Genomic DNA, 27,559 nt, shown 5'->3' on the forward strand with positions numbered 1-27,559 from the left:
TAGCTCTCTTAGCACCTCGGCTAGCTGCTGCCTCTCCGCCGCTCCGCTCTCTCCAAGCTTGTCAGCCCCCCGAGCGACACCGTCCGCCTCGTCGCCGATTCCAACTCCACGTTGCTAACTTATCATGCTCCATTTGAACGGGACAGCTCGTCGAGTGTCGGTGTAAATCGTCGATTTTGTCGGGGACTGGCCGCGGTTAACAATACGGGAGCTAAAGGCTAAAGAGGTTAGCTTAGCTTAGCTTAGCTTAGCAACAGTGCGGCTGTCATGGACGACAAATCTTTCACCAAGGAGTTGGACCAGTGGATCGAGCAGCTAAATGAGTGCAAGCAGCTTTCAGAAGGCCAAGTTCGGTCGCTCTGTGAGAAGGTTAGTGGTTTTTTTTTCCCAATTCAATTCCTTTGGCCTCGCCTGTGGCCTACATTGCGAAATAGGCTGCGGCTAATTCCTGAATGATCATTTCCTGCTTCCTTAATGGCAACAAACATTTCCTGCTTCCTTAATGGCAACAAACATTATATTCTTGGAGCACTTATTAAAAGACTCAAAATGGTTGATTATTGACAGTCACCAAGCCCCCGAATGTCATTTTGGCTCTCGCTCCTTTAAATAGACGGAGCCGCTTTTCCTGTTTAAGGAGCGTCGCTGTCTGCTGACATCCTGACTCAACCTTTATTTGGAAATAAAACTTTTTCAAGAATTGTCTTTGGTCGAAAACACTGGCGCGGTTAACATGGCGGATGTGTGTTGTATGTACCGCGCCCTGCCTTTATCGATCATGCTGCTTCAATTCAACACACCTTCCCTTTACACTAACAATAATATTCACCTTTGCCGCATGGGAACAATAAGCCCTTATAAATGTGCAACTGATCAACATAAAGAAATCATAACAATTCACAAAATGCATGTGATTATGAAAATGAGTCAGACTAACATGGTGTTAATAATGTACTTTACCGCCTTGTTTTTCCTGCTCTTTATCACATGATTCATTTAAATGTCACATGCCTCTGATTGACATTTACACTTTCATTTTCAAATCCGAGTCAAACTTCAACAGACAGGACCGCCACAAATACATTAGGACTGCCATAAAAAGATCTGGTGTCATAAACTCGGTGGTGTCCAAACTGTGGTTTGTAGTCCGCACAAAGACAGCAGTAATGTAAGAAGAAAGTGCAAAACCTTTGTTATTACAGAATTAAAGAATATTATTATTTTATACATACATTATTTAACGCTTAAATCTCTGGAGCAGTGTTTTTCAAACACTGATACAGTCTGGTGTGCCGTGGGAGATTATCTACCGTATTTTCCGCACCATAAGCCGCCCTGGGTTATAAGCCGCGCCTTCAATGAACGGCATATTTCAAAACTTTGTCCACCTATAAGCCGCCCCATGTTATAAGCCGCATGTAACTGCGCTAAAGGGAATGTTAAAAAAACAGTCAGATAGGTCAGTCAAACTTTAATAATATATTAAAAACCAGCGTTCTAACAACTCTGTTCACTCCCAAAATGTACGGTAATGTGCAAATGTGCAATCAATAAGCATCAATAACTTAATGTTGCTCGAACGTTAATGTCACAACACACAAAATAAACATAACGCTCACTTTCTGAAGTTATTCTTCATTCATAAATCCCTCGAATTCTTCTCCTTCGGTGTCCGAATTAAAAAGTTGGGCGAATACGGGATCCAAAATGGCCGGCTCCGTCTCGTCGCAGTTCTGTGAATCCTGCCTTCCGGAAAGCTCGGACCACAGTTGTGACCGAAATATCCGCCCAGGCATTTACGATCCACTGGCAGATGTTGGCGTATGTCGTCCGGCGCTGTCTCCCTGTCTTAGTGAAGGTGTGTTCGCCTTCGGTCATCCATTGTTCCCACGCCGTTCGCAGTCGTGCTTTAAATGCCCTGTTGACACCAATATCGAGCGGTTGGAGTTCTTTGGTTAAATATTGCCTTAAGTTTAAATTCTGCGTTATACGCGTGTCGCTTAGTAGGAGCCATTTTGTGGTCTTTACAGATGTAAACACACAAATGAAATGAAACGCAATATCCGGGGGCTTCTTCTTCTATGGGGGCGGGTGGTTGCTTACAGTAGAAGAAGAAGCGCTTCCTCTTCTATGGGGGCGGGTGCTTACCTTGGCGGTTGCTTACCATAGAAGAAGAAGCGCTTCCTCTTCTACGGGGAAAAAAGATGGCGGCTGTTTACCGTAGTTGCGAGACCGAAACTTTATGAAAATAAATATTTATATTAATCCATATATAAGGCGCACCGGGTTATAAGCCGCACTGTCAGCTTTTGTGAAAATTTGTGGTTTTTAGGTGCGGCTTATAGTGCGGAAAATACGGTAATCTCACCTATTTGGGTTAAAAATATTTTTTGCAAACCAGTAATTATAATCCGCAAATAATGTGCCGTTGTTGAGTATCTGTGCTGTCTAGAGATCGGCAGACTTACCACGTTATACTCTTCCATATCAGTAGGCGGCAGCAGGTAGCTAATTGCTTTGTAGATGTGGGAAACAGCGGGAGGCAGCGTGCAGGTTAAAAGGGCGTCTAATGCTTCAACCAAAAATAAACAAAAGGTGAGTGCCCCTGAGAAAAGGCATTGAAGCTTAGGGAAGGCTGGACGACAGCAAAGACTTACTGTGGAGCAGAGACGGCGTCCACAAAGTACATCCGAACATGACATGATAATCAACAATGTCCCCACAAAGAAGGATAAAAACAAGTGAAATATTCTCGATTGCTAAAACAAAGCAGGTGTGGGGAATAGCTTTCAAGGAAGACATGAAACTGCTACAGGAAAACTGTAGCAGTCAAACTTCAACAGACAGGACCGCCACAAATACATTAGGACTGCCATAAAAAGATCTGGTGTCATAAACTCGGTGGTGTCCAAACTGTGGTTTGTAGTCCGCACAAAGACAGCAGTAATGTAAGAAGAAAGTGCAAAACATTTGTTATTACAGAATTAAAGAACGTTATTATTTCATACATACATTATTTATTTAACACTTAAATCTCTAGAGCAGTGTTTTTCAACCACTGGTCCAAAACCTGACTGTTAGTTGGGACCTCTCCTTTTTGGTAAGAAATGTTACGTTTTCGTGGGACTCATACGCCCATTGGGGTGACTACGAGTGACATTTGGTGGGTCGTTGGCGGGTTGGGGGAGGTGCGTGAATGTTTATTTTCTCGGCATGTCATGTCATATTCATACATTGAAGGGGATTGATGCGATCCTATGCTAAATGGAAGCAGCTTTTTCCAGTATGTATGGTAGGAGTGTGTGTGAATGGGAGTGTCCATGTATGAGTATTTACTATTTGAATGCCATCCCAGCAGGCAAAGCTGACTACTTTCATATATTATTTTATGGGTTTTGAAGACCTTGACACAGTTGGAGATTTACAGCACTGCATTGGTATTGAGAATAATATAAACTGCAATGTCTATGACCCTGAGCAATTAAAGTCCTTATATGATCTTTATAATTACTCATTTTTACATTTGAATATTAGAAGCCTGAATAAACATCACACTGATTTAGTCTCTCTACTTTCCAATATGAGCTGTATGTTTAACTTTATTGCCTGTAGTGAATCGTGGCTTTCTGATTCCTCATATATTGATCTGTTTAGACTGGATGGATACAATTTACATGTAAAAAATAGACCCAGTGGAAGAGGTGGAGGTGTGTGCCTCTATGTCCAGAACAATCTTCATGCCAAAGTATGTAACATCACCCTAGAAGATGATCTCTGTGAATCCTTGTTCATGGAGATCAACAACAAAGGAAAAAAGTTAATTGTTGGAGTACTCTATCGTCCTCCTGACTCACCTCTTGACACTTTTCTTTCCAAATTGGATGAACTATTACTCAGTCTAAATAAACTAAACAAAAACTGCATCCTTCTTGGTGACTTTAATATTGATATTTCCAAGGACGATGGAGCAAAACTGAACTTTATCAACACGTTACATTCTTCTTCCTTCTTCCCCACCATCAATAGGTTCACTCGAGTCACAGATGCCTCAAAAACAATAATCGATAACATTATTACTAACATCCGTAATACAAAGCTCGTGACAGGGGTGGTGCAATCCGATATCACAGACCACTTTCCCATTATACTATTCTTTGACTCTGGCAAAACTCCCTCCTCCCCACCTCCTAAAGGTAAAACCAAAATACTCAACAATACAACTCTACTACACCTAAATAATAATCTGCTTGCCAGGAAATGGGACTCTGTGTTTAATTGCACCTGTCCTGATGCTGCATATGAACATCTGATTAAAATGATTCAGGATGCTATTCAGGAAACAATCCCTGAAAAAATTATCAAAAATCATACCTCAGAAAAAAATCCCTGGATTACAAGGGGGATCTTAAAGTCCATCAGACAAAAGAATAAACTCTACAAATGTTATATTTCGAACCCTACTACTGTCAACAAAGAAAAATACACAAATTATAGAAATAAATTAACTCATATTATCAGGAAAAGTAAGCGCAACTATTATTCTGAACTATTACAAGCATCGCAGGGGGATTGTAGGAGAACATGGAACGTGTTGAATACTGTTCTCAACAAGGGACATAAGGCCCCTGTTGTTCCAGATACAGGGTCAAATAGGGCTGATCTTGCCAATAGTTTTAATAAATTTTTTGCTTCTATTGGGGAAAACCTATCCAGTAAAATAGGTCAACCTCCAGGGTATTCCTTTAAAGAATTTCTATCAGGCAGCTACCCTAGCTCCTTTTTCATGCAGCCAACCGACATCAATGAGCTTTATACGATCATTATGGACCTAAAGTCATCACATACAGCTGGAGTGGACGGGATATGTAGCAAAATCTTGAAAGCCATAGCAAATGTGATCATAAATCCTCTCTGTCACTGTATAAACCTGTCACTTAGTGCTGGCATTGTACCCAAAATGTCCAAAGTGGCAAAAATAATCCCAATTTTTAAATCAGGTGATAAAAATAATATGAACAATTATAGGCCAATTTCAATTTTACCAACATTTTCAAAAATATTTGAGAAAGTGGTCTATAACCGACTGAATGGCTTTCTGGAAAAACTAAATATCCTTGTCCCCTCCCAATATGGTTTTCGTAAAAAAAGCACCACCTGTATGGCTATACTCGACCTTTTGGAAAAGGTCAATGACTGTATTGAAGAAGGAAAATGCGGTATTGGCATTTTTTTGGATCTATCCAAGGCCTTTGACACAATAGACTTTGAGATCTTATTGTATAAACTATATCACTATGGTGTCAGAGGGGTACCTCTCGATTGGTTCCGCTCTTACCTATACGGAAGGCAGCAATGTGTATGCGTCAATGATCACAATTCACCCTGTATGACCATAAATTATGGGGTTCCCCAGGGATCCATCTTGGGGCCTCTCCTTTTTATCCTATACATAAATGATTTTGTAAACTCCTCCGAAACTTTTCATAAAATAATTTTTGCTGACGATACAAATTTGTTTACCTCACACAGGAGCCTACACGATCTACAAGTAACTGTCAATTCAGAGCTTGTGAAAGTAGATTCCTGGTTCAAATGCAATAAGCTCTCACTTAATGTAAATAAAACAAATTTTATTCTATTTCGTTCTAATAAAAACCGGACAAATACTGAGCACTGCCATATCAACATCAATGGGCAGGAAATACAGAGAGTGTACTCCACAAAATTCCTGGGGGTCATCATTGACGAATACCTCAATTTCAAATGTCACATTAGCCATCTGTTAAACAAATTATCCAAATATGTTGGCCTGTTCTTTCACCTTCGTCATTATCTTCCTCTTTATGCTCTACTCACACTATATAAAACTCTCTTTGAACCACATCTAAACTACTGTAATGTCATCTGGTGTAACACCTTCCCTACCTACCTCCACAAATTAGAATCTATGCAAAAGAAAATTATACGGGCCCTGTCATGGTCCAAGTTTAATGCCCCCACTCGACATCTATTCCATAATTATCATCTCTTAAGACTGACAGAGTTCAATATTTATCAAAATGCTTGTTTAACCTATCAAGTCATTTACAGGCTGAATTTAAGGCTCTGTAGCTTGGTTCCTATCTACCATCCCCAGCATGCCCACAACACTCGTAACTTAGATTTGATATCAGGGAAACATCGTTTACTGGATTGTACCGCTCGAAGTGTTGTATGCAGGGGACCAAAGATTTGGAACCGGCTTAATGAGAACCTCAAGATGCTGTATCCATTCTCCAACTTCAAAAATAAACTAAAAACTTATCTATTAACCACCTATATTTAATGCCTCATGTAGGGTAGACTACTGTTGGGTTTTGCATGGTTGAATGAATGTATGTATGTATGTGTATGCTTGCTTTAGTACTATTATCTTGTGTTAATCATATAGCGTTGTTTTTTGTTTTGTTTTTTGTTGTTGTACTTGCTACCATGTTCCATCATTCCATGTATATTCCATCATTTCATGTATATTCTATCCTCTGGACCCCCTGTCAAAAGCTTCTTCTAGCTTATTTGGGGGACCCTTTCACATACCAACATCTTTAAATGATGATATTTTACTACTATTGTATTTGTTATATGGTATTGTGAATAAACTTGAAACATACAGTCTGGTGTGCCGTGGGAGATGATCTAATCTCACCTATTTGGGTTAAAAATATTTTTTTGCAAACCAAATAATGTGCCGTTGTTGAGAATCTGTGCTGTCTAGAGATCGGCAGACTTTCATACCTGCCAACTACTCCGGTTTTCCCGTAATTAGAACGGTTTTCATCAACCTATTCCGGGTTACGGTTGCAGTGATAAAAAATACGGTTTTTCATTAATTAAAAAAAAATTTTTTTTTTAAGTTTTATTCACGAAATCGCGTAACAACAATGACAATCGACACTGCTTCCCGTAACTTCCTATCGAGCCATTCCGAATGCCATGCGCGAGGCTATTTATAGCACCGCTGCCAAGCACGAGGCACCAGTTGCCCATTGTTTCCAAACGAGCGAACGATCATGGAATCAGCCGGAGAAAAATCGCAAACGAGTCTTAAACCGAAAAGAAAACTGCAGTCATTCCGTGAAGAATATTCAAAAGCCTATCCGGGAATAATTATCCGTTCCAAAAAGGGTGAAAACTACGCGAATTGCACCTTGTGCAGACAAGATTTTTTGATGGGACACGGAGGAATTAGCGATGTAAAAGACCACGTTGGCACAAAAAAACACAAGTCTAATGCTGTTGCTAGCGATACAAGTGGAAAACTTTCAACGTTTTTCGGATTTTAGCCACAAAAAGGTAATGTTATCTATTGGAATTGTTTAGTACTGTTATACTGTTAAAAGTGTTTATACTATTTATGCTTTCAAGTCCAAGTTGAAGAAATCTTGTTAAATGTTGACAGCATAACTACCAAAATACAGAAGTATGTCCTTAATATTTTTGCAGTGCTATTTCTGTTGAAAAGTTCAAATGATTACATTCGAGATGTGATGTGCCACTTTTCAAGTGTCTGATGGCTTCAATTAATTTTCATTAATTTTTCATATTTTGAATTATTTTGAAAGGCTTACAAAAGTGAAGTTAGCTTACCATGTTTACAGTATGATAATTGTGATAGAAATGTGACTTTTAGGCACAGAATATTTTTTACAATTGAACAAGGCAGTAGATTATACAAGCTTGGACAGAAAGTTAATAATGACACCAATTTTTTTTTTAATGGAATTGTTTAGTACTGTTTTACCATTTGTTTACTGTAAAAAGTGTTTATACTTTCAATGAACAAATTGAAGTCTTGTGAAAGGTTGACAGGATAACTGGCATTAACTGTCAAAATAATTTCAAACTATTGAAGTTAGCTTACAGAATAAACATGTCAATCAACCCATATGATTTTTGCTGTAATATTTTTGTTTTGAAAAGTCACTGTGACTGATAGAAAAGTGATGGTTTTAGCAACATTTTAACCTGTCTGAATGCTAATCATTTTGCGTTGGGGGGCGAAGCCTGAACCCCCCACCAGGACTTTGTCCTGGACCTACCGGGGCCTGCGGCCCCTGGACCCTGGCTACTAGGTTTTTCTGATTTCAAAAGTTGGCAGGTATGTAGATGTAGGAAACAGCGGGAGGCAGCGTGCAGGTTAAAAAGGTGTCTAATGCTTCAACCAAAAATAAACAAAAGGTGAGTGCCCCTGAGAAAAGGCATTGAAGCTTAGGGAAAGCTGGACGACAGCAAAGACTTACTGTGGAGCAGAGACGGCGTCCACAAAGTACATCCGAACATGACATGATAATCAACAATGTCCCCACAAAGAAGGATAAAAACAACTGAAATATTCTCGATTGCTAAAACAAAGCAGGTGTGGGGAATATCAGTCAAGAAAGACATGAAACTGCTACCGGAAAATACCAAAAAAAAGAGGAAAAAGCCACCAAAATAGGAGCGCAATACAAGAAGTAAAACACAGGAAAACAGCAAAAAAGTCCAAATAAGTCAGGGTGTGATGTGACAGGTGGTTACAGAACACCTACTTTGAGACAAGAGCAATATTGATACTTTAAAGTCATATTCAACAATTGCGACTCTTTATTGTCAATATCGGCTGCTGAGTTTAATTTTTGAATGATTTCTGCTGGTGGTGTGCCTCTACATTTTTTCAATGAAAAAAATGGGCCTTTGCTCAAAAAAGGTTGAAAAACACTGCTCTAGAGTCTACATCAACTTCACATCTATCACTCGTTTTTTTCCCCCCTTTTTTTTCCTGCCCTTTTTGTCAAATAACTTTTTTTTTTAATGGAAAACTCACAAAATGTGCAAAGGCTTCTACAAAAACTAGTGGAATGTTTGATGTGAAGTAATGGGAGCCTTGGATAGTTCAATAATTCATAAAAATATTGATTTTGGTTCAATATTATGTTTTGAGCAATGACAGTTTTAAAGAAAAAAACAGCTTTGTTTTATTAGTCAATATTGCAATTTTTTCTAAATTGACATTTCACCTGTAATTTCCCCCCCCCCCACTTTTGTTCCTTTTTTGTTTATTTGAATAGTATTTTTAGAATGTGCCTTTAAAACATTAGCTGCAAATGGCCACACTTTTGACAGCCCTCCAATAGATAATAAAAAATGACATCTGATAAGTCTATGGATAAAAAGTTGATCATAACGTACAGTCAGCATCTTTGCTTCAGTAAACAATGACGGTGATGATGTCACTTGCTAGCTTGTCAGCCACTTCTCCAAGATAATCCTTTTCAACACCTACTCAGTGGCGTAGTGGTTAGAGTGTCCGCCCTGAGATGGGTAGGTTGTGAGTTCAAACCCCGGCCGAGTCATACCAAAGACTATACAAATGGGAGCCATTACCTCCCACTCAGCATCAAGGCTTGGTAATGGGGGTTAAATCACCAAAAATGATTCCCGGGCGTGGCACCGCTGCTGCCCACTGGGGATGGGTCAAATGCAGAGGACAAATTTCACCACACCTAGTGTGTGTGACAATCATTGGTACTTTAACTTTAACACTCCTCGCACATTAACACTTCAAAAGGCACATATTTGTTGAACTGCAAAGTATTTTTTTGTCTGCTCGTGTGCTGGTTAGCTTGAAGCTAACCATCTAGCCTGTCTCCATCCTAGAATGATGCGGATACAGCGGGAGATAAAAGTGAAGTTTCCATGGACTCACAAAGACTAAACAAGTCATTTACTGGGGACATGGCACAGGATGAAGTTAAAAAGTTACACTCGCCTTAGTGTTTACCATCAAGTCTTTCTTTTGACAGCCCCTCGCGCCAAGGTTGTCACAGTCAAACTGAGGCAGTATTTGTCAGTGAGAAAACTTTCGGTGAATCAAAATGTACGACCATTAAAAACGCAATAAAGGGGGGCGGAAATTTGACTCGGCAAATATAAACTAAACAAAACACCGGCGGACAGCGATAATCCATATAAAAAAATCAGCGTCCGGAGATATGCGTCCTTTCTGATTTCAACGCATAAAAAGAGACAAAAAGTGCGTTAACATCAACAGTGTAGTACAGGGGTGCTCATTACGTCGATCGCAAGCTACCGGTCGATCTCGGAGGGTGTGTCAGTCGATCACCAGCCAGGCATTAAAAAAATAGTCCTAAAAATGAGCGATCATAAATCTTCACTATGACGTCACTTGATTGACATTCACGGCACCCGAGGGTCTTCTGAGATGACGCTGGCTGCTGCCAGCTCATTAAAATTACTGACTGGAAGGCGAGAAACACTTTATTTCAACAGACTCTGGTGCCGTACCTGTTGTCAAAACTCCAAAGACCGACTGCACAGTTGCACTAACAAAATAAGAGTCTCAGAAAGCTGGCGTGCACAAGCTAGCAAGCTACGGAGTTTGCCGACAATGTATTTCTTGTAAAGTGTATACAAAGGAGTACGGAAGCTGGACAAATAAGATGCCAAAAACTAGCCACTTTCATGTGGTATTGGACAGAAAGGAGGACTTTTTTCTCCTGCATTCGAAAATGTGGACGTTTTTAGCACCACTGTCTGATTCCAATCAATGCAAGTCATCACAATCAGGTAATACACCAACTTATATTCTTGTCTTCATGAAAGAAAGGAATCTATATGTGTTAAACATGCCTGTATTATCTTTAAACACCTTAACTTGTTAACAATATTAACTATATGTGTTAAACATGCTTGCATTATCTTTAAACACCTTTAACTTATTAACAATATTAACTATATGTATTAAACATGCTTGTATTATCATTAAACACCTTTAACTTGTTAACAATATTAACTATATGTATTAAACATGTTTGTATTATCATTAAACACCTTTAACTTGTTAACAATATTAACTATATGTATTAAACATGCTTGCATTATCTTTAAACACCTTTAACTTGTTAACAATATTAACTATATGTATTAAACATACTTGTATTATCATTAAACACCTTTAATTTATTAACTATATGTGTTAAACATGCTTGCATTATCATTAAACACCTTTAACTTATTAACAAAAACATATATTTCATAAATAAGTAAATATAAATGATATATATGAATGAGGTAGATCCCCACGACTTGATCAATTGAAAAGTAGCTCGCCTGCAGAAAAAGTGTGAGCACCCCTGGTGTAGTATCTGCAGATGTAGTTCAAAAGACCGATACCATTTACGTCAAAATGCCAAATATCACCATCTAAAATCAATCTTTATTTTATTATGATTCTGAATCAAATTATATAACTGTCAAAAATCGATTATTTCAAAACAAATTCCCCTCATTTTGCTGCGTCACAGGTCAGCAGTAGAGGTGTACCCATTGATCGATGTACCCATGCATCACGATTGCAACCTTGACAACGTCGAATAGCTTCAATCACGTCCAAATATCCATTATTTACACCTGTTTAATAAAGTCATAGATGGTTGTAAAAATGCAGATCTGGCGCGGACAAGGGGAAGCGAACATTCTAACCGCAGCGCTAAGCTAGCTTGCGTGTGAAGTAGCGAAACAAGAAAAGAATAAGTGCTTTGTATGTTCCCACAGAAAACTAATAGGAATCATGTGAGATGAGAAAGTAGAAGAGGAAATGAGCAATAAGATCCATACAGTGCAGTCAGCCATAGATAAGAATGAGGAGATAGACCACGCACATACAGGTATATGCTGTCTGATCTTCTGGGATTCTAGAAGGCATGACAATGAATGTCTGCTCGCTGAAAGATGATGAATGACTTGGCTAGCAACTAGTCTTCCAGCAGGTACTCACATCCACATACCTAAGAGTCATGTAAATGATGTACATTTGGCCAACAATATTGCTTATAATATTAGCGTTATATCCTGATAATGCATCTTGATCACACAGTCTAGCTGTGTCCCACTAATTTGACCGCGACAAGCCAACAAACGCATCCTCAACGCAATGTAGCGTCCTGGCTTGCGGCTAACGTCCCCTCCACAGTGCACAGCTGCTCCTAGGCTGGTAATCCTTGCCGCAATGGCGTCAAATGAAGGGTTTCTTCCAAGTATCATTGGAGGACAAGGAATAGCTAAACATGCTACACGGCAAGTCAGGCTAGCTGCTAACGCATAGGAGGACTTTTAGGGCTGGAATTGAGGGATTTTAATCAGAGTCAATTGTAGAAAAAAAAATCCAAATATTGAATTGATATTGTGACACCGCCATCCTGTCTTTTTGTCTGATTATATCCATCCCATCCATCTTCTTCCGCTTATCCGAGGTCGGGTCGCGGGGGCAGCAGCTTAAGCAGGGAAGCCCAGACTTCCCTCTCCCCAGCCACTTGGTCCAGCTCCTCCCGGGGGATCCCGAGGCGTTCCCAGGCCAGCCGGGAGAGATAGTCTTCCCAGCGTGTCCTGGGTCTTCCCCGTGGCCTCCTACCGGTCGGACGTGCCCGAAACACCTTCCTAGGGAGGCGTTCGGGTGGCATCCTGACCAGATGCCCGAACCACCTCATCTGGCTCCTCTCGATGTGGAGGAGCAGCGGCTTTACTTTGAGCTCCCCCCGAATGACAGAGCTTCTCACCCTATCTCTAAGGGAGAGCCCCGCCACTCGGCGGAGGAAACTCATTTCGGCCGCTTGTACCCGTGATCTTGTCCTTTCGGTCATGACCCAAAGCTCATGACCATAGGTGAGGATGGGAACGTAGATCGACCGGTAAATCGAGAGCTTTGCCTTCCGGCTCAGCTCCTTCTTCACGACAGCGGATCGATACAGGGTCCGCATTACTGAAGACGCCGCACCGATCCGCCTGTCGATCTCACGATCCACTCTTCCCCCACGCGTGAACAAGACTCCGAGGTACTTGAACTCCTCCACTTGGGGCAAGATCTCCTCCCCAACCCGGAGATGGCACTCCACCCTTTTCCGGGAGAGAACCATGGACTCGGACTTGGAGGTGCTGATTCCCATCCCAGTCGCTTCACACTCGGCTGCGAACCGATCCAGTGAGAGCTGAAGATCTTGGCCTGAGGAAGCCATCAGGACCACATCATCTGCAAATAGCAGTGACCTAATACTGCAGCCACCAAACCAGATCCCCTCAACGCCCTGACTGCGCCTAGAAATTATGTCCATAAAGGTTATGAACAGAATCGGTGACAAAGGGCAGCCTTGGCGGAGTCCAACCCTCACTGGAAACGTGTCCGACTTACTGCCGGCAATGCGGACCAAGCTCTGACACTGATTATACAGGGAGCGAACTGCCACAATAAGACAGTCCGTTACCCCATACTCTCTGAGCACTCCCCACAGGACTTCCCGGGGTACACGGTCGAATGCCTTCTCCAAGTCCACAAAGCACATGTAGACTGGTTGGGCAAACTCCCATGCACCCTCAAGGACCCTGCCGAGAGTATAGAGCTGGTCCACAGTTCCACGACCAGGACGAAAACCACACTGTTCCTCCTGAATCCGAGGTTCGACTATCCGGCGCAGCCTCCTCTCCAGTACACCTGAATAGACCTTACCGGGAAGGCTGAGGAGTGTAATCCCACGATAGTTGGAACACACCCTCCGGTTCCCCTTCTTAAAGAGAGGAACCACCACCCCGGTCTGCCAATCCAGAGGTACCGCCCCCGATGTCCACGCGATGTTGCAGAGTCTTGTCAACCAAGACAGCCCCACAACATCCAGAGCCTTAAGGAACTCCGGGCGGATCTCATCCACCCCCGGGGCCTTGCCACCGAGGAGCTTTTTAACTACCTCGGCAACCTCAGCCCCAGAAATAGGAGAGCCCACCACAGATTCCCCAGGCACTGCTTCCTTATAGGAAGACATGTCTGATTATAATTGTGATGAAAAATGTAATCCTTGAATGATGTGGAAGTATCCACATTGGAATGACCAATGTATCACCATGGTATTGGATCCATACCCACATGAGTAGTATTACCCAGAACTACCATCATTGCAAGGCTTTACATCTGAGAAGAAATCAACATTTAACATATATTAGCCACACCGGACCATAAGCCGCAGATCTATAGTATTATCTAAATGTTTATTTATATACCTTATTTGTTTCCTGTGAAACGGCTGATTAGTCAAAACACAAGTCATGGTCATGGACCTACTAGCTGCACAAGCTAGCGCTCCAATCAGCTAATTAGACTCAATAACTTCACAGGAATGTTTTGGTGAATTTACGAAACTGAAACAACACAATGTTAATAATACTAACGCTTGTAAACGTGTTAGCATACTTGCTAATGCTAACCACGCCAGCTTGATTACATTACGATAGCAGGTACAAATAAGCATGAAAACACTCCTACAGACATCACACAGTAAGAATTGTTTTAGTTATATTGTAAATCTTGCAAACGTCGTTTGGAGTGATGAATGAAGAATCCTTTCCAGCAGAACGCTATGGACGGATATACTTCCGGCAAGAAAGAGTGTTTGAGAACCACTGCCCTCGTAGTTTCAAACTTTTTTTCACCGAGTCCTACCTCGGTAAAAACGTGGCTCTCCAAGTACCACCCTTGCCTCCGGTGCCGCTCACACTGGTGAATGAATGATGAATGAATGAATGGTAGGTGGTGGTCGGAGGGACCGTAGGCGCAAACTGGCAGCCTGGCTTCCGTCAGTCTACCCCAGGGCAGCTGTGGCTACAAATGTAGCTTACCACCACCACCAGGAGTGAATGAATGATGGCTTCCCACTTGTCTGTGAGCGCTTTGAGTATCTAACAATAGAAAATCTAACCCATTATTATTTATTATTATAATGACCAACATTGAAATACAGTAGCATAGTGGGCTTAAGTATTCGTTAAAACTATGTGTAGTTAATATTTTTGTCCACTTTACCATGACATACAGTTTGAAAAGCAACACTGTTAAAATATAGGAAAATAAAACTATTTAATGTTGTGATTCTTTGCTGTACCTCTAGATAAAGCTCATGGTACGTGTACCACAGTTAGCTAATACAATTGAACTCTCCAAGGCTCCTAATGTCACTAATTATTGACAATGTCATACAAATGAACTCTGCCACTAATTATTGAAAATGTAATAAAATTGAACTCTCGAAGGCTCCTATTGTCACTAATTATTGAAAATGGAAACTGCAGCTAAATTGACTTGAAGATGGTCAAACCTTCTGATCATGTCTCCCCCTAGTGGTTGTGTCCCTAAACAACCACCGAGTGTTTATTCCTGGGGTTATTAGGTGGCGGTATGCGCAGTAACTCCTCTTTGTAACACCGCTCATCACACTAGGCGTGTAACGATGAACGGTATAATGATAAACTGCGGTAAAATATCCCAAGGTTTATATGACCATTTTTCTAAAGTAAAATTAGCGTGATTGCTAACACTTTGACAAAGTCAAGGACTGGTGACACTGGACACTCGTTTACTGGAGCAGCAAGCAAGCTTAAACGCTATCCGGAAAACAAGAGACATTAATGTTTTTTCCCCATTAAGAAACAACATTCCCCAATTGTACAAACACTTTACGGTGTGAGATATTTCATTGTGAACATTGAACCTACGGTACATGCTGAGAGGCCCTTCTATACTCCAAGGAATATGTCAACAGGAAGTCAATTTGCATGACGTGACACACCTTCATTAAAATAAATATGAAAACTTTTACAAATTAAAACAGAAGAAGAACGTAATTAGGCACTCAAGTAAAAATAATGTGTTATATATATCAATATATAACACATAGGGGTGTCCAAAAAATAGATTTTCGATTGAATCGCAATTCTTATTTGTTTATTCGCATAAATAATCAATTCAAAAAGTAAATACAATTTTTATTTTTTCAAAATCGGTCCTGTCCAGCCACTGTGGTAAATATTTGGGTAGAATTTGATCAAACAAAATCAGTTTTGGCGTGGCGCAGTGGCAGAGTGGCCATGCGCAACCCAAGGGTACCTGGTTCAATCCCCACCTAGTACCAACCTCGTCATGTCCGTTGTGTCCTGAGCAAGACACTTCACCCTTGCTCCTGATGGGTGCTGGTTAGCGCCTTGCACGGCAGCTCCCTCCATCAGTGTGTGAATGTGTGTGTGAATGGGTAAATGTGGAAGTAGTGTCAAAGCGCTTTGAGTACCTTGAAGGTAGAAAAGCGCTATACAAGTACAACCCATTTATTTATTTATTTAAGTAATCTAGACATTTATCAGAGCTGTTTATTTTATGGAGGAATGTAGTTAATTATAGAAATGACACTTAATTAGAGACCTAACGCTAATGTGTCCCGTGAAAAACCCTCCGACCGTAACTCTCTAATAACTAAAGTTCCTTGGGTGAATAATGTGAACTCACTACACCGGTAGTTTTTAGTGCTTTCATGGTGAGTTTACTGACAGATATAAGAACTTTACACTACTTTTTATTAGAAATTGCAACAGCATAGGATGAATGCCCCATAACTAGAAGATAGAGAAAAAGAAGAAGCTTATCGACTACGGTGTCAATTGGATGGATGGATTTGTTATGAGGAAGACTTTGACTCTTGTTTGATTACTCAATGTATTAATACAAACCAGCTAATCGTTCATATGTGTCTGACGAGCTCGTCAATCAGTCTGGGGAGTTCAAGTAGGCACTTTTTTAATGCGAATTGTTAGCATCAGTGCTGTGTGTGGCTAAAGTATCCACAGCCTGCAGAGATGTTCGTGCAGCAGCCATGACGTCGGCCCGAGCTTAGTGCTGGATAATTAATTCAATTTTCATTCGGATTATGGCTTCTCATGATCATGAAAATGCAATAATCAGAAAAAACGATTAAACATCCCAAAAGTGTGGGATCTCATCATGGTTACTACTTTTTATTTGACACTGCGCTAATCAATAATCAGTAAACACAACAAAAAAATAAGGCATACGATTTCCGCGTTGAAGTAACCGCGGATGGAGTCACATAATTGGCCAATAAAACGGAATCCGCTGATAAACACAAAATAATATCAGGGAAATTGACATAAATATGAGTGAAATGTTGTCGTTGTGAGAGGAAGGAGCATTTGTTTGGGACAATATGTCCGGGAATGCTCATTCACCCCCGAAACACGTCCTGAACAAAACAATGTGGAGACGGCCACTTGAAACAGGAGCTAAACTATGGAGCTAAAGCTAGCACGAGCAATCTGTCATCTGCATGTGTTGTTGTGAACAACATCATGGATGTAACATCAATGTACAAACAATCTTACACAACAGCACATCTCATCTGTTGTGTTGTTGTGAACGACATCATGGATGTAACATCAATGTGCAATCAATCATACACACACACACAACACATCTCATCTGTTGTGTTGTTGTGAACGACATCATGGATGTAACATCAATGTACAAACAATCATACACACACAACACATCTCATCTGCAATGTGTTGTTGTGAACGACATCATGGATGTAACATCAATGTACAATCAATCATACACACACAACACATGTCATCTGTTGTGTTGTTGTGAACGACATCATGGATGTAACATCAATGTACAATCAATCATACACACACACAACACATGTCATCTGTTGTGTTGTTGTGAACGACATCATGGATGTAACATCAATGTACAAACAATCATACACACACACAACACATGTCATCTGTTGTGTTGTTGTGAAGGACATCATGGATGTAGCATCAATGTACACACAATCATACACACACTTGAGAGTCGCAGCCTCTCTCTCTTTTTTTAACAACCTCAAGTCCTTTCTTTACTTTCTTTAACAGCACAGCACACTTTCCCCCTTCACAATAATAGCGCGGTGTGCCACATCCGGTGTAAAAGCACAGCACACTTTCCCCCTTCACAATAATAGCGCGGTGCGCCACATCCGGTGTAAAAGTTGCAAAAAGTACTTTAAACATACATAAAGCACTTATTTATACATTTTACACAATTAATATCTATTTTTAATTGCCCCAAGATGGATAGCACCAATATATATATACATTTATTTTTAATTGACACAAAAAGCACACACTCTATGATGGTAAAAAAAAAAAGTGTAAAAATTCAATTAAAAACCATTTAAATGGAAAAACTGAAATGTATTGTTTTGTTTTTTTTGCTATTATTTAAATGTATTATCACTATTATTATTTTACTTGTTGTGGTTCATTTGTTACTAATTTATAAATCTGTTATTTTTAAAACAATATTTAAAGTTGAGTTTTGGTGGTACAATAAACACTCGTGGTTTCAAATGAATGAATGATGGTGTAACTAATCGTGATTACAATATCAAATACAAATAATTGTGATTATTATTTTGGCCATAATCGTGAGGCAGCGCACATTTTTCCACGTCAACGTCAGTTTTGATACTCCTCAACTTTGCAGCGCAGAGGGGCATGGGGCAGGTCTTCTGCCAGACCATAATAAGATGTAGCAGGAAGGATCGCTGTGGGGCAACAGGAAATGTATTTGGATTTTCCTGTGCATTTTAAAAGTCTAAGACAGGAAGTGCTTAGAAATCAAATAAAAGAATGAGGTGGACATGAATGCAACATTTGATTGTGATGTCATCAGCCCACTTCCCTGCACTTAAATGTCTGTGCAATGTGATATTCTTTCAGGCCAAGGAGATTCTGACCAAGGAGTCCAACGTTCAGGAGGTGAGACATGTTTACACTTAGATAGCCTGCCGTCCAACACCACCGTCTTCTTATGCACGTTTGCTCCTCCCAGGTGCGATGCCCGGTGACGGTGTGCGGCGACGTGCACGGCCAGTTCCACGACCTGATGGAGCTGTTCAAGATCGGAGGCAAGTCCCCCGACACCAACTACCTGTTCATGGGCGACTACGTGGACAGAGGCTACTACTCGGTGGAGACGGTCACGCTGCTCGTCACGTTAAAGGTGGGCGCCAGCTCTCCGCCTGGCCGGCGACCCTCTGAACGCTTGCTCCCGTGTGCTTCAGGTGCGTTTCCAGGAGCGGATCACCATCCTGCGAGGAAACCACGAGTCTCGGCAGATCACGCAAGTGTACGGCTTCTACGACGAGTGCCTGAGGAAGTACGGCAACGCCAACGTCTGGAAGTACTTCACGGACCTGTTTGACTACCTGCCGCTCACTGCGCTGGTTGACGGACAGGTGATGTGGGCGGGGTCGTCGTCTTATCCCCGCACTCGTAAACTATTCCTGCTGAGGTTGATGTTCCTGTCTTCTTCTGCAGATCTTCTGTCTGCACGGAGGTCTGTCCCCCTCCATCGACACCCTGGACCACATACGAGCTCTGGACCGCCTGCAGGAGGTCCCTCATGAGGTGGGCTGTCAAAAACAATCCATTTTCCACACATTTATTTGCAAATCTGTCCTGTCCAGCCACTCAGACATAAATCTGCTGTACACATTTACTTTAGAAAAGATACTTCTCTTCCTGCCTTATTTGTATTTTAAAGTAAAGTAAAGTTTCAAGTGTATTCCCAATACCATAGAACAATTACAATAGTAGTGAATATCATTTTAAGATGGTGGTAAGTGAAAGGGTCCCCCAGATAAGCTAGAAGAAGCTTTTGACAGGGGGTCCAGAGGACAATATATACATGGAATGATGAAACATGGTGGCAAGCACAACAACAAAACAAAACAACAACGCTATATGATAAACACAAGATAATAGTACTAAAGCAAGCATACATTCATTCAACCATGCAAAACCCAACATTAGTCTACCCCACATGAGGCATTAGATAGGTGGTTAATAGGTAAGTTTTCAGTTTCTTTTTGAAGTTGGAGAATTAATACAGCATCTTGAGGCTCTCATTAAGATCTTTGGTCCCCTGCATACAACACTTGGAGCGGTACAAGCCAGTAGAGCAGTGATCCTCAACAGGCGGACCGCGGTCCATGTCCGGACCCAGCGACGTGTCCGTCCGGACCCAGCACGAATTATAGTAAAAAAAATTAAAAAAAATGTTTTATTATTATAATTATAATTATTATATAAAAAGTCTTGGGTTCAATCCCGGGCTCGGGATCTTTCTGTGTGGAGTTTGCATGTTCTCCCCGTGACTGCGTGGGTTCCCTCCGGGTACTCCGGCTTCCTCCCACCTCCAAAGACATGCACCTGGGGATAGGTTGATTGGCAACACTAAATTGGCCCTAGTGTGTAGATGTGAGTGTGAATGTTGTCTGTCTATCTGTGTTGGCCCTGCGATGAGGTGGCGACTTGTCCAGGGTAGCTGAGATAGGCTCCAGCGCCCCCCGCGACCCCAAAGGGAATAAGCGGTAGAAAATGGATGGATGGATAAAAAAATATAATAATTGTATTTATCTGTGAGTTATCGCTAGCGCAAGTCAACGTTCTTTGTTGTTTTTAGTCAAATATCTCCACGTTTCGTTTACATTTCTCGTGTCTCACTCACTCCGTCTCTCTCTCTCTCTCTCTCTCTCTCTCTCTTTCTCAAGAGAAAGAGAGAGAGACGGAGTGAGAGCGAGAGAACGCCACTCTGGCTAATTCCGGGGTATGGGTTGTCATCTCTATCACAACGACGCGCTGATAGGCTGTTACCACCTGGGTCATACACATGTGCACAGTGCATATGGAACCTTTCGCTGCAGGCACACAGTTGTCTCGTATCGCTACTTCGCCAACTGTTCACTCGTCAGTCACTGAATGTGAATCAAATCACAATGGCATGCTCCAAGTTGGCTCAGGCTGGTAAAAGAAAGGTGGACAGGGAAAACCGACGTTTCAAGGAAGAATGGACAGAGCAATATGTTTTCATCCTACCTACTGCAAGTACCAGACCAATGTGTCTAATATGCAACAGTACTGTTGCTCTGGTGAAAAGTGAAAATCTGAAACGTCACTATCTGAAAGAGCACCGCGAATTTGAAGAGACATTTCCTCATGATTCAGAGCTAAGAAAAAAGAAATCACGAGGCTGAAAAAGTCATATGAAACATCAAGCAAGATTTTTGTTAAATCTATGACACAACAACAAATAGCAACAGAGCAGTGAGGTGCGGTGAGGTTGATGGCTGGTGAGGCACTGACTTCATCACAGTCAGATTTACAAACATATGAACCCTAAAGAGTATCTTATTCACCATTTGATTGGCAGCAGTTAACGGGTTATGTTTAAAAGCTCATACCAGCATTCTTCTCTGCTTGGCACTCAGCATCAAGGCTTGGAATTGGGGGTTAAATCACCAAAAATTCTTCCCGGGCGCAGCACCACTGCTGCCCACTGCCCACTGCTCCCCTCACCTCCCAGGGGGTGATCAAGGGATGGGTCAAATGCAGAAGACACATTTTTTCAAAGTTCTTATTTATTTTTGTTTCAAAGAAAATATTTCATGTATTTTATTGGATATTTGTTTTATTTTTGTTAATTTTAAGAAAATGTTAAACTACCTACCTCCTGCTACTATATAAGCTTGACCGATAATAAACGGACCCAGCCTGTTTCAAAAAAACATTTGTGGACCTTCAAGATTTGTACTTGAGGACCCCTGCAGTAGACCATGTTTACCTGATATCAGATCTAAGTTATGAGTGTTGTGGGCATGCTGGGGATGGTAGATAGGAACCAAGCTACAGAGCCTAAGATTCAGTCTGTGAATGACTTGATAGGTTAAACAAGCATTGTGATAAATATTGAACTCTGTCAGTCTTAAGAGATGATCATTATGGAATAGATGTGGAGTGGGGGCATTAAACTCGTATGATTTGTTTTGCATGGATTCTAATTTGTGGAGGTAGCTAGGGAAGGTGTTACACCAGATGACATGACAGCAAAGAGAGTTTTATATAGGGTAAGTAGGGCATAAAGAGGAAGATAACATACCTGCCAACTACTCCGGTTTTCCCGTAATTAGTACGGTTTTCATCAACCTATTCCGGGTTACGGTTGCAGTGATAAAAAATACGGTTTTTCATTAATTAAAAAAAAATGTTTTAAGTTTTATTCACGAAATCGCGTAACAACAATGACAATCGACACTGCTTCCCGTAACTTCCTATCGAGCCATTCCGAATGCCATGCGCGAGGCTATTTATAGCACCGCTGCCAAGCACGAGGCACCAGTTGCCATTGTTTCCAAACGAGCGAACGATCATGGAATCAGCCGGAGAAAAATCGCATACGAGTCTTAAACCGAAAAGAAAACTGCAGTCATTCCGTGAAGAATATTCAAAAGCCTATCCGGGAATAATTATCCGTTCCAAAAAGGGTGAAAACTACGCGAATTGCACCTTGTGCAGACAAGATTTTTCGATCGGACACGGAGGAATTAGCCATGTAAAAGACCACGTTGGGACAAAAAAACACAAGTCTAATGCCGTTGCTAGCGATACAAGTGGAAAACTTTCAACGTTTTTCGTCGCCCAAACAGAAGGTAATGACACCAATGTTATCTATTGGAATTGTTTAGTACTGTTATACTGTTAAAAGTGTTTATACTATTTATGCTTTCAAGTCCAAGTTGAAGAAATCTTGTTAAATGTTGACAGCATAACTACCAAAATACAGAAGTATGTCCTTAATATTTTTGCAGTGCTATTTCTGTTGAAAAGTTCAAATGATTACATTAGAGATGTGATGTGCCACTTTTCAAGTGTCTGATGGCTTAAATTAATTTTCATGAATTTTTCATATTTTGAATTATTTTGAAAGGCTTACAAAAAAACTACATTTGAATTGTAATTCCATGCTATTGACAGGACTATTAATTTTAATGAAGTTAGCTTACCATGTTTACAGTATGATAATTGTGATAGAAATGTGAATTTTAGGCACAGAATATTTTTTACAATTGAACAAGGCAGTAGATTATACAAGCTTGGACAGAAAGTTAATAATGACACCAATTTTTTTTTTAATGGAATTGTTTAGTACTGTTTTACCATTTGTTTACTGTAAAAAGTGTTTATACTTTCAATGAACAAATTGAAGTCTTGTGAAAGGTTGACAGGATAACTGGCATTAACTGTCAAAATAATTTCAAACTATTGAAGTTATCTTACAGAATAAACATGTCAATCAACCCATATGATTTTTCTGTAATATTTTTGTTTTGAAAAGTCACTGTGACTGATAGAAAAGTGATGGTTTTAGCAACATTTTAACCTGTCTGAATGCTAATAATCATTTTGCATCGGGGGGCGAAGCCTGAACCCCCCACCAGGACTTTGTCCTGGACCTACCGGGGCCTGTGGCCCCTGGACCCTGGCTACTAGGTTTTTCTGATTTCAAAAGTTGGCAGGTATGAGATAATGATGAAGGTGAAAGAACAGGCCAACATATTTGGATCATTTGTTTAACAGATGGCTAATTTGACATTTGAAATTGAGGTATTCGTCAATGATGACCCCCAGGAATTTTGTGGAGCAGTGCTCAGTATTTGTCTGCTTTTTATTAGAACGAAATCAAATAAAATTTGTTTTATTAAGAGAGCTTATTGCATTTGAACCAGGAATCCACTTTCACAAGCTCTGAATTGATAGTTACTTGTAGATGGTGTAGGCTCCTGTGTGAGGTCAACACATTTGTATCGTCAGCAAAAATTATTTTATGAAAAGGAGTTTACAAAATCATTTATGTATAGGATAAAAAGGAGAGGCCCCAAGATGGATCCCTGGGCAACCCCATAATTTATGGTCATACAGGGTGAATTGTGCGCATACACATTGTTGTTGCCTTCCGTATAGGTAAGAACGGAACCAATCGAGAGGTACCCCTCTGACACCAAGATGAAAGTATTTGACTTTATTCAATCTTTGGCTAGCATTTTGTCAAACAAAACCAGTTTTCTTTCCAGGCTATAGCGCACACCGGTATATAAGCCACACCCACTAAATATATTTCCATATACCGTATTCTCCGCACCATAAGCCGCCCTGGGTTATAAGCCGCGCCTTCAATGAACGGCATATTTCAAAACTTTGTCCACCTATAAGCCGCCCCGTGTTATAAGCCGCATCTAACTGCGCTAAAGGAATGTCAAAAAAACAGTCAGATAGGTCAGTCAAACTTTAATAATATATTAAAAACCAGCGTGATGTGGGCGCGCATGGAGTCGTATATCAACATGGACGGAGCTGCGTGAAAAAAGCCACCCGGCCTCTTCGCGTAAACTTACCTTAACCACTCGCTCATCTTTTCTTCATCCATCCATCCCTTCGAGTTAGCTTTTATGATGACGCCGGCTGGAAAGGTCTCTTTTGGCAAGGTCTTCCTTTTGAATATCACCATGGGTGGAAGTTTCTGGCCATTAGCATGGCAAGCTAGAACCACAGTGAAGGATGACTTCTCATTCCCTGTGGTGCGAATATTCACCGTACGTGCTCCCGTTGTATCCACAGTGCGGTTCACAGGAATATCAAAAGTCAGTGGAACCTCGTCCATGTTGATAATGTTCTCTGGCCGGATCTTTTTTTCAGCTATCTTGTTTTTACAATATGCACGGAAAGTAGCCAGCTTTTCTTGAAAGTCTTTAGGCAGTTGCTGTGAAATAGTAGTCCGTGTGCGGATGGAGAGATTGCGTCTTTTCATGAACCGGAAACCTGTCGCTTAGTAGGAGCCATTTTGTGGTCTTTACAGATGTAAACACACAAAGGAAATGAAACGTAATATCCGCGCACTTCTTCTTCTTCTACGGGGGCGGGTGGTTGCTTACAGTAGAAGAAGAAGCGCTTCCTCTTCTATGGGGGCGGGTGCTTACCTTGGCGGTTGCTTGCGTAGAAGAAGAAGCACTTCCTCTTCTACGGGGAAAAAAGATGGCGGCTGTTTACCGTAGTTGCGAGACCGAAACTTTATGAAAATGAATCTTAATATTAATCCATATATAAAGCGCACCGGGTTATAAGCCGCACTGTCAGCTTTTGAGTAAATTTGTGGTTTTTAGGTGCGGCTAATAGTGCGGAAAATACGGTATTAGTCGCACCGGACTATAAGCCGCAGTTATATATGTTGTGAAATGAGGTTTTTAACCTGTAAGATTCTGCAAATGTTTATTTACTTACCTTAATTGTTTCCAAACGGTGTCTGTAACATGGCAGTAAAACGGCTATCAAACAAAACAGAAGCTAGCACCTCATCCAGACTGGTACCTCTCCAGAAATGAACTGTGGCCACAGGAAAGCGGGCACAGAGCAGAAAAGCGGCAGATCAAATGCGTGTGACCCCTGAATGCCCTACCAGAATGTGATGAAGCGCTTCTCTGTAACCACAGTTATTTCCTTTAATGGCAATAAGCTGACAATGTTATGCAGAGGTATACTTATAACAATTTAATAGACAAATGATACTATTTATAGTCACAGTGGAGAGTTTGGGGGGGTCACTAAATATTTTCTTCTTCCTGGGGGGGGCGTGACAGAAAATAATTAAGAAGCACTGTCTTAGAGTGATGAAGGAAGAATCTATACGAGTAGAAACGCTATGGACGGCTAGAAGACTAAAGCACTACTGATAGATGGAAGGACACAGCAACACCTGCACTCAGCAAATGTCATCCTAAAGATGGCGCCGTAGCACAAACACCCTCTGTGTTTGTAATAGAATCCTTTTTATTACAGCCGTAGAAGAACAATCCATAAATTAGCCAGTTTAGGAAAAGAAGTAGGGAAGTATTTACATTTCTCAGAGCTGTTTGTGGAGAAATGTAGTGAATCTTAGAAGAGGATGGCGCCCTGGTCCTAACGAGTGCCTCCCGTCCTCGCAGGGCCCCATGTGTGACCTGCTGTGGTCGGACCCCGACGACCGCGGTGGGTGGGGCATCTCCCCCCGAGGTGCGGGCTACACCTTCGGACAGGACATCTCTGAAACCTTCAACCACGCCAACGGCCTCACGCTGGTGTCCCGCGCCCATCAGCTGGTCATGGAGGTACGTTTTATACATCTATTTTTGGGCTCCTGAGTGGCGTTTCCATGGCAACAGTATTTCTCAAATGCACTCCCCCTCCCTGTTGCTATGCAACCGCTGGTGTCATGAAACGCAGGGCTACAACTGGGGCCACGACAAGAACGTGGTGACCATCTTCAGTGCTCCCAACTACTGCTACCGCTGTGGCAACCAGGCGGCCATCATGGAACTGGACGACACCCTCAAGTACTCGTTGTAAGTATCCCGCCCTGCCCTGCCCTGCCCTGCCCTCGCACGCCGCCACAGAGCACGCACGTCACCCTCTTTCCTCCCGCAGCCTCCAGTTTGACCCCGCCCCCCGCCGCGGCGAGCCCCACGTGACCAGACGCACTCCCGACTACTTCCTGTGAATGTTTGACGCCGCCCAGATCGTCGCCCACAAGCTCCGCCCCTTTCTCCCCCCCCTCCCCCGCCCTCGTTACTGTACCGAGAAGAAAAGAAGCGATTGGCTGAATAATGTACCGATGACTTAAGCGTAGCGTGTCCCGCCCTTCCCCCCACAGTCGTGTTTTCACTCTGCCGTCATTACCGCTGTGCTTCTGGAGTAAAACTACACGTGCAACTAAGATGTTACTTTTTTTTTTTTGTTGTTGGTTTCCAAACACGTTTTTAAGACAACATAATAAAACTTCCAAGGTGGACCAAATGTGCCATATTCTGATCCTTTTCCGACAACTGTTTTTTTCCCCCTTTTGTCCTTTTTAAGCCCGACACAACCTCATGTCATCACATTTGTGCTTTTTCTGTTTGGTACAAAAGAGGACAAAGAAAGTCTGCTTAAAGTAGTTCAGCTGTGAGTTTTAGCTGCAGCCAGCGCTGCTCATCAAGTCAGCAACTATATTACTGTCATTTGAATAAAGACTACAGACCTACAAAATAAAAATGTCCTATTGACAAACTCCTGGCCAGACTCCGCCCTTTTTTTCCCCCCTCATCTTTGACATGAACACCATTATGATTGAAACTTGTACTTGCACAGTACAGTACATATTCTGTAACACCCCAGTAAGTTTTTCAACTTGGGTCCACGTAAATCAATTCATGGTACAAATATATACTATCATCATAATACAGTCATCAGAGTATATACAGGTAAAAGCCAGTAAATTAGAATATTTTGAAAAACTTGATTTATTTCAGTAATTGCATTCAAAAGGTGTAACTTGTACATTATATTTATTCATTGCACACAGACTGATGCATTCAAATGTTTATTTCATTTAATTTTGATGATTTGAAGTGGCAACAAATGAAAATCCAAAATTCCGTGTGTCACAAAATTAGAATATTACTTAAGGCTAATACAAAAAAGAAATGTTGGCCAACTGAAAAGTATGAAAATGAAAAATATGAGCATGTACAATACTCAATACTTGGTTGGAGCTCCTTTTGCCTCAATTACTGCGTTAATGCGGCGTGGCATGGAGTCGATGAGTTTCTGGCACTGCTCAGGTGTTATGAGAGCCCAGGTTGCTCGGATAGTGGCCTTCAACTCTTCTGCGTTTTTGGGTCTGGCATTCTGCATCTTCCTTTTCACAATACCCCACAGATTTTCTATGGGGCTAAGGTCAGGGGAGTTGGCGGGCCAATTTAGAACAGAAATACCATGGTCCGTAAACCAGGCACGGGTA

General features: G+C 41.4%; 1 protein-coding gene across 1 annotated transcript; it reads left to right on the plus strand.

The window, feature by feature from the left end:
- LOC133619101 (serine/threonine-protein phosphatase 2A catalytic subunit beta isoform) lies at nt 1-26,832 on the plus strand. The gene is made up of 8 exons (XM_061979975.2): nt 1-369; nt 18,631-18,669; nt 18,743-18,913; nt 18,975-19,148; nt 19,231-19,320; nt 25,728-25,889; nt 26,005-26,123; nt 26,206-26,832. The coding sequence occupies exons 1-8, from the start codon at nt 268-270 to the stop codon at nt 26,276-26,278; spliced, it is 930 nt and encodes a 309-aa protein (XP_061835959.1). The 5' UTR covers nt 1-267; the 3' UTR covers nt 26,279-26,832.
- Nucleotides 26,833-27,559: the final 727 nt, after the last annotated feature.

Source organism: Nerophis lumbriciformis, linkage group LG20 (genome assembly GCF_033978685.3).
Source record: "Nerophis lumbriciformis linkage group LG20, RoL_Nlum_v2.1, whole genome shotgun sequence".
In the NCBI taxonomy this organism is placed as follows: Eukaryota; Metazoa; Chordata; class Actinopteri; order Syngnathiformes; family Syngnathidae; genus Nerophis; species Nerophis lumbriciformis.

Excerpts from the sequence above, each read along its gene's own strand:
- LOC133619101 (XM_061979975.2), top strand. The coding sequence starts at position 268 with ATGGACGACAAATCTTTCACCAAGGAGTTGGACCAGTGGATCGAGCAG. Across the intron at positions 19,149-19,230 it reads CTGCGCTGGTTGACGGACAG|ATCTTCTGTCTGCACGGAGG; the intron begins GTGATGTGGGCG and ends CTTCTTCTGCAG. Across the intron at positions 19,321-25,727 it reads TGCAGGAGGTCCCTCATGAG|GGCCCCATGTGTGACCTGCT; the intron begins GTGGGCTGTCAA and ends CCGTCCTCGCAG.